At 41.5% G+C, this 8295-nt stretch overlaps 1 protein-coding gene across 1 annotated transcript in view; it reads right to left on the reverse strand.

The window, feature by feature from the left end:
- The window catches only part of LOC307267217 (rho GTPase-activating protein 23-like), a gene marked incomplete at its 5' end in the record, with an annotated part of 27583 nt that extends 26279 nt beyond the window's left edge, over positions 1–1304 (reverse strand). The window contains 1 exon segment of the mRNA XM_080049476.1: positions 1074–1304. Coding sequence (XP_079905602.1) covers positions 1074–1304 — 231 coding nt within the window.
- Positions 1305–8295: the final 6991 nt, after the last annotated feature.

Consider the following 8295-nt stretch of genomic DNA (forward strand, 5'->3'; position numbering starts at 1 on the left):
AATGTAGCCTTGGCAGCTTGTCTAGTTTGGGATGCACTGGGTTGTTTTGATTTTGTAGCCCTTTTTTCCTTTGCATGCTAGCTGCCTTTTCCTGCTCTATTCTTTCCTTCTGTGGGGTGTCAGTGAGGATACAGCTTGACAATTTATTTCGTTATTGGGTTCCTTTTCTGGCTGTATCCTTTGGATAACTTGTGACAACCAACCCCACCAAAAATGTGACGACCAACCCCAACTTGAATTTTTTGCTAGCATCAAGGCCAACAACCATCTGACAACTATTTAGCTTGCTAACCACAATCTAAACTATAGTTTACCCTTCACACTTTTTATGGGTAACAAGTGTTTTGTTATAAACCCATTCTGTAAAAGCCTAGAAGAAAAATACTGAGGAGCTAAATATTTTCAATTTGACATGAAAAACACAAACAGTCGTCTCACCTCAAATTCAGCAGTCTAACTCCAAGGAAGACTATGTAGGTGACCTCTGATCCCAATTCTGGATATTTACATACCAAAATTTCACAGACAGCGCCTTCTGGTTCCGAGATATAACGATTGTGACAACCAACCCGTGTGACAAATTACCCCGTTCTCCCCTACCAGGTTGGTCCTCAGGCTCTACAGAGCTTAACATCTTCTTTTCCATTATTGGATTGGTTTTCCGGCTTCACAACTTCACAACTTCACTTTTTGTTGAGTCTCACAGCTCTCTCAACACCCAGCAGCATTGGCCAAAGCACTGTCTGCTCAGTGCCAAACAGCAGACAGACACACACAGTCAGAGATGGCTGCTGAACATAGCGGAGAATTTAGCAGCTAAAGAGCCAGATATGTGTATTGGTGTAGACCAACAGTAACCATTGAGCTTTCCCTGCACTTTAGTTTTGTGGGAGCCTTGCAATAAAGACCAAACCAGTGTTGTTGTGACCAAATATGGTCTTATATATAGAAATAAATTCTTAAGACATAATATTGATCATTGGCAGTAGAAACATACAATTAAATGGTTAGTGGCCAAAAAAATAAACCAGGTAGGCCAACTGACATTGTTCAGCCCCAAACCTAACTCTTACCCAGGAGAAGCGACGGCACTGTAGGACCCTCCTGGAGCCCTGTCTCCTGGGAGATGCGATGGGGGTGGAGGTGGGGGTGGGCCGGGGTGAGGCGCGAGGCGGGGAAACAGCCCTTAAAACAGCCAGCCAGATACAGCGAGGTTCAATGGTGCAACAGTCCACCCCAACCGAATACTCAAACTGCCACTCGTGGCCCGGCGGTGCTGGTGCAACACCCGACACCCTCAGCATAGCACTTCACAGTCATAGGCCCATGTACCGTCTATGCTGCCGACCAACACTAACGCACAACCAGGGGGTCCACAAGGGGATTCAGACCCCACAACTGAGATACACAGCCCCCTCTGCACAACCTCTGCTTGGGGCATTACGGCCAAAAGTGACCAATGGAGGGTAAGTCAATGGAAAACACATTCTGCTCTACACAGTAAGTTCACTCCTCAAGTGTCACAGTAAGCATTATAAATGTGGAACACCCAAGTATTCCATCTGTCAATTTGTAATCCTTGGATCCTTGCAATCCCTCAACTTCATCATTCCTCCTTTAGGCAAGTCTTTACATCATGTTTGACAGGACAAACCTGCCCAAAGCAACGGGGAGCATCCATTTTTTGAATGTATTTAGATTTTGTTTGTCATATTTCCTCTAGTTTGCTACCATGTTTGTCTTGAGCAAGTTCTCATTCTTCACAGATCAGGCTTTGAATTTGTCTTTGACTGGTTTTCAAGTCATGGCAAATTTCTATGACCAAAAAAAAAGTAATCCAACAGATCTCCACTCTTCTTGCCTTTTTCAACCTTTCTTGATGTCATTTTTAGATGAGGAATTCTTAGGCTTTGTCAGCATTCATGCATTATGATTGTAAAAACAGCATTTGAAATAGCATCGGTCCCGGAGTGACTATACTGGCAGCCCTCTCGATTTCAACTGATCCTCTTCAAAGCTTGCAGTAGTAGAGTTGTCCCCATGTCAGGAAAGAAAAGCACACTCATTTCACAGAAGTAGTGGTTAGTTGCTGCTTGGCCGATTTGGTTTAAATTGAGTTCCTGGCTGTTGATGTTAAAAGTGAATCCATCCATCTGTTGCCATTCCTGGAACAGTTGAACTGAGGAGGTGTGTTGTCGGAGCAGATTTTTAGAAAATAATGTAATCCCATGCTGCTGCTATAGATCCAGAGTGTCCCCCTCCATAGCTGGCACTATATTGCAGTGTTGGCTTGCTGTGACTCTCTCTCTCTCTCTTTATTGCTGTCTAAGTATATTTTCTCTCACTCTCTCTCTCTCTCCCCTGGGTCTATCTGCTGACATCTCTGCACTCTGTTTCTCTATGAGTCACATTCCTCTCATCCCTTTGCTACACAGTCCAACCCATGCTCTCTCTCTCCCTCTCGCTCTCTCTATCTGTCTCTCTCTCTCATTCTCTCCCCCTTCCTCCTCGTTTGAGACAACCTGGTGGGTGATGCTGATGTTGGTATCCCGTTAATCTTTAACTAACTTTGACTAAATTGTTTTATCAAAACGTAGATTGAGAGACGATAAATCGACAATAAGTGATAATCAAGCAAGAATACACATTTCATTTGGTTCAAACCTTGACGTGTGAGAATCTGTAGCTTTTCTTTAATCAAAGGGATATCTTCGGTTGGACACAACTAGCTTTTTGAAGACGGCGCCTTTGGCAAAGGGGAAATTAGGATGAGCATTTATTTTACGATTTTTCTGTCCACATTAATTATGACTATGCTACAACGCCTGGGCCAGTGCACTCATATGCAGTGCTTAAAATAAGAAATGTACGCACCAAAAGCTGTTTAGTTAGACCGGTGCAGTGGGTTACTTCCATTAAACATGAACGTCAGTGTTCATTCATGGAACAAGGAATTATTTTTGGTAAAAAAGATTTGACCTGAGCTGCCAACCTTGTTGTTGTTTTATTAAAATGAATTGATGTGTGTATTCATTCATTTACACAATTTAGTTTTAGATTTTAAGATTCTATTCTATGTAGGCGATGTTGAAATAAGTGGTTTTCACTTGGATAATGTGGTGTCTAGTCAAAATAACATTCACAAATCAAAGGAACAGTTCAAGATGTTGCTTTTAGCTTTTTTTTTTCATAGTTGCACGAGTAGATTGATATCAACCACACGTTTTTGCAATACATATTTTTCTGGAAATGAGATGTGGTTAGCCCATAGCTTTTCATGTACCCCCCCTTGCCCCTCCCACCCCCCCCCCCCCCCCACACACACACACACACAAAATCCCTCTCTATTTGTCACCCTGTTCACACATTACCCTCCATCTTATCCTTTGAGCATCAACATACTCAGTCCCTTAAAAATGACATGAGGTGAACTGTATCATTCTCTTTGCTGACGATCTCACACTATATCTCACAGATAGTTGTGAAGAATACAGGCGAGCAACATTTCACCTGTCAGTGTTGATACAAAATGGTAAAAAGAAGTACTACTCACTCCACAGTTAACTACTTAGTATCTTCAGCAATAGTGAATGTCCAAGACGGACATTTTTGACACGTTGTTTATGCTAAGCTAAAAATGACTACAAGCTCTGTAAAATGAACACGCATATTACAGTATAAGAAATATTCATCTCTATCTCGCTCACTGTCCTTTTATTCAATCATGTAAATATAAATGGCAGCACTATGTACACTGTATGTAAACGGTTATGTCTCTTTGTGTGTTTGTCTGGCTCTGATGAACTTGCCCGAGAGAATATCAAATTATCACAACCAAACTGTCACCTAGCATAAATGTTTGCGCTTCTTGAAAGTGAATGCTGGACGGTGTGTGTGTGTGTGTGTGTGTGTGTGTGTGTGTGTGTGTGTGTGTGTGTGTGTGTGTGCATGCGCGCGCGTGTGTGTGTGTGTTTGCGCGGTGCATGCGAGCTGTCAGCCCCTCAGTCCTCTTTTCATTGACAGTGGGAGCAGCTGAGAGGACAGACAGCCAGAGAAAGAAGGGAGAGGAATATTTAAAGAGGAAGAAGAGATGTTAAAAGAGGCTGACATCCACACAAAACACCCAGTAGCAGCAGCCTCTGCATCTCTCAGGTCCTGTCCTCCTCTGTTCTGGCCTTGTTATTACCTTTTCCCCTTCTCTCTCACTCTATTTTCAACTTCCTCCCTCTCTCCTTTCATTTCCTTTATTACAATAAACCTACGCAGCCAAAGTTCTGCTGCTGAAACAAACTACTGTGAACAGTATTGTGCCATCAGTGTGCGTGGCTCTCCAACTATGGACTTTTTAGAAAAGTATTATGAGCAATCTGTGCACTCTGTGTAATGTTATCCTGCCTGTGAGGACTCATACTCATGGAGGATGCAGAGCAGAAATATACATAATGTGATGTGAGTCAGAGGAGTTATGCATTGTGTTCTCCTCCTCTGCACTGTTACTTAAGGTGAGCACTGCTGGTAGGGAGGTAACCAACTCTGTGATGGCCATGAGAGGGAGGCCTCAATAATCAATGGATAGGTCGAGTGGACACGGCTCTCTAGTTAGTTAGCCAGCTACTGAGCTAGCAGGTTAGCTGACCAGCTATTAATATATATATAGAAAGTTTATGAACATTCCGGCAACGCTCACGGTTTCCTCGCTGTATGGGGCCGAGTGCTGCAGCACATAGGGGCCTGAAATGGTTGCCCCCTTGGCGCCACCTGCAGTGGACATGAGAGGTTTGCCCCAGTTTAGTTTTTGTTGTTTTTTTTTTGTGTATATATAGCTTATTTTCTTAATAATTTTGTTTATTTGCTTATTTAATTTTTTTGTTTTGTTTTTTGTATCACCTGTCTGTTTGTGTGAGGGGGGAGGGGGGTGGGGGTTGTGTGTGTGTTGTATGTGTCTACTTATTCTGTCTTTTTGTCTGTATGTAAAACATTTATAAAATCATAAAAAAAAGTATTATTTTTTTTGTTTATTCAAGAATCTTTACATTAAACTACTTTGACATTTGTGATGAGATAATTCAATAAAAAGCGTAAAACTCAAGAGTTTGAACCTATGTTCCAGTGTATATGCCTATTATGGCAAATAAAAACAAATCTCTACAGTAGTTTTTTTTATGGCTTGCATAAAACATACGGATCAGACATCAACAAATATTGACACTTTCTCCTCATCATGTGGCTTAACTTTTAGCTATACTTGCAGTTTGTTCAAATATTAGGTGGATTTGTGAAGCATTTAAATTCCCTATAGGAGAGATAGACAACATGGTGTGGGCAGAATATTCATTATTGTGGAGGATGGAGGACTGTCAATGCCATTGTCTGCATTTTGAAAGAGCAATTATTAATACATGGAAAACTCTTAAACTTGACTAAGCCGTAACCACCACACATACACTTTGAATTCTGTACTATAACATCAATAACTAAAAAGCCTTTTTCTGATGTAAATGGACATCACACTCATCCCATACATTGTCCTCCAAGTATAAAGGAAATTATGTCAATATCTCACGGCCCTACATGTGTTTCCCTGTTTCTGTCATTCTATCCATCCCTTGTCTAAATGGAACCCAGCCACTGTAGTTAACGCATATTGTGAACATACAAATGCTGTGCAGCTGGGGTCAAGTGTATTAAGTTTAGGGAGTAGTGGGAGAGAGCAAGAGCGTTAGTGCATTGGAAGAAAAACAAAGCACAGATCAAGGTTAATAAAGAGCTGTCAGCCACAATCTCAGTCTGAAAGGAGAAGACAGAGAGAGACAGAAAGAGAGAGATAGAGAGAGAGACAGAAAGAAAGAGAGAAAGAGAAAGAGAGGGATAAAAAGAGAGAGAGATACTGAGACAGAAAAAGAGAGAAAGAGGGAGAGAGAGGGAAACAGAAAGAGAGAGAGGGAGAAAGAGGGAGACAGAAATAGAGAGAGAGGGCAAGAGAGGGAGACAGAAAGAGACAGAGGAACAGAGAGAGGGAGAGGGAGAGAGAGAGGGAGACAGAAAGAGAGAGGGAGATAAAGAGAGCGAGGGAGACAGAAAGACAAATCATGTGGCTTACGCTGCAGTGAAGCATGACAAACAGCTAAATGTGACTGAAGGGAAAAAAGGAACTGAGATAGAAGAGGTATAGTAATGGACTGAACTCACGACTGTAGTCCTTGAAATGAAATGCTTAGGTAAAATTGTAAACCAATTTTAGACCACTGGCATATTATTTGTAAACCCCATATGTCTTTTTGTAAATGGGCGTCATGAGAAACATGATGGTTTTAGAATGATCTAAAAAGACATGGACAGAGAAAGTAAATAGAAAGTCCTCTATATTAAATGGGCTACAGGGAATCAACTTAAAGATCTCCTATTATACTACTTTTCTGCTCTTAATTTCTCATTAATGACTCCTAGGGTTGCAAAGGGGTGGAAAGTTTCCAGAAACTTTCCACGGGAACTTTCGCTCGGGAATTTTGGGAATATTCAAAATTGGAAATTATAGGAATTAACAAAATGGCGGTAATTTAAATTATTTTTTTTCATAACCAACCATAAATCTAAACTTTTAAACACTATGTTTGGTCATAGGCAGACATCCATGCAAAATAATACAATCAAAAAACATTACATTTGAACAGATTTATTTGTAAGTAGAACTTTATCAAGTTGATTATTTTATGAACAATCAATAATTTCACTGAACAACAAAAAGATGAATGTTGAGTAAATTATTACTCATCTGTCTGACCCCACCCATTCAATAAATAAAGTCAAATGCCCCCCATCATGTGATGGAGGAATGCACAGAGCATGTAGGGGGCGTGGCCTCAGTACCCCTGCAGTAGGATGTGTGCTATGTGCAATTTGCCAAGTGTACTTGCATAAAATCTGGTTGTTTTAGTCAAGATTATGCTAAAATATATTGTCCCCAACTATATTTAAAATCAAAGCTTAAGCCTCTGTAAACCTGGTCTAGTAAAAATCAATTTATGATATCAAGTTGGGTATCTCAATAAACTTTAAAAAAAAAATCTGATTTGAAATTAAATGTTCATAAATATATTAAAACTTAGTTGAAAAAACTGCTTTTAACAGTCTAGAACGTTTGTCAGGACTGACATAACATAGTTAGGAGAATCTAGTGCATTTGGGCTGCTTTACATTTAGTAAATTCCCGTTTATTCCCGTTAATTCCCAAATTTCCCGTTAATTCCCATAAATTCCCGTTAATTCCCATGGAAAGTTTCCAACTTTGAAAATTCCCGGAATTTTGCAACCCTAATGACTCCTATAGAGCAACCTGATACGAATCACAGCACAAAAAACTATGTAGATTTTCGGGAAACTCTTCCTCTCATCTGGGCGCTCTCAGCCTACTCTGTCAACACCAGGCTTTGTGCTTCTCCGCCCCCTCGCCCCCCTCCTGCAAACCCCACTCCGTTGTGATTGGTTACCTTTCGGAACACTTTCAGCGCAAGGGGCAGATTTGAGCAGGCAGGTGGGGGCATGGCCGGAGCGTGCCTGAGCAGGTTGCAGCATTACCATACATGGAAAATCAGGATTGATCTACGTAGATAAATCCCAGAAATTTCAACAAGTGAATCGCGACCGGCGTTCCTAGTGTTTAGCGCTCTGCACAGCCACCCCAGACGGTCAGCAGGGAATATGTCTAAATGCATGTAAGTCATTACTTGATACTTTAGTATGGTTAAATATGACTATGAATCAATATAACAACGTTTATAGGTCATGAAAGTTGAAAAAGCATAATAGGTGCTCTTTAACTACTAGGCTTGTGAAGTCTTTTGGAGTCCCACCATTTGATTTGATTCAGATTGTTTGGGTCATCCCGATTCGACAGAATACAAAAAGTGAGAAAGGAGAGGACAGACAGACAGACATACACACTCGCGCGCGCACACACACTCATACACACGCGCGCCCACACACACACTCTCTCACACACACACACACACACACACACACACACACACACACACACACACAGCAGAGCCACGGACAGCAAGGAAGATGAATTGACTGATTCCACTACACCACCACAAGTGGGCAGCACTGCATTACAAAAAGCCAGTGCAGAAGTGAACCCCCCCCCCACACACACACACACACACACACACACACACACACACACACACACACACACACACACACACACACACACACACACACACACACACACACACACACACACACACACACACACACACAGCAGTCCTTCTCACCTTGCCCATTTGCACATTG

This window comes from Ammodytes marinus (assembly GCF_949987685.1).
Source record: "Ammodytes marinus genome assembly, chromosome: 20".
Taxonomy (NCBI): domain Eukaryota; kingdom Metazoa; phylum Chordata; class Actinopteri; order Uranoscopiformes; family Ammodytidae; genus Ammodytes; species Ammodytes marinus.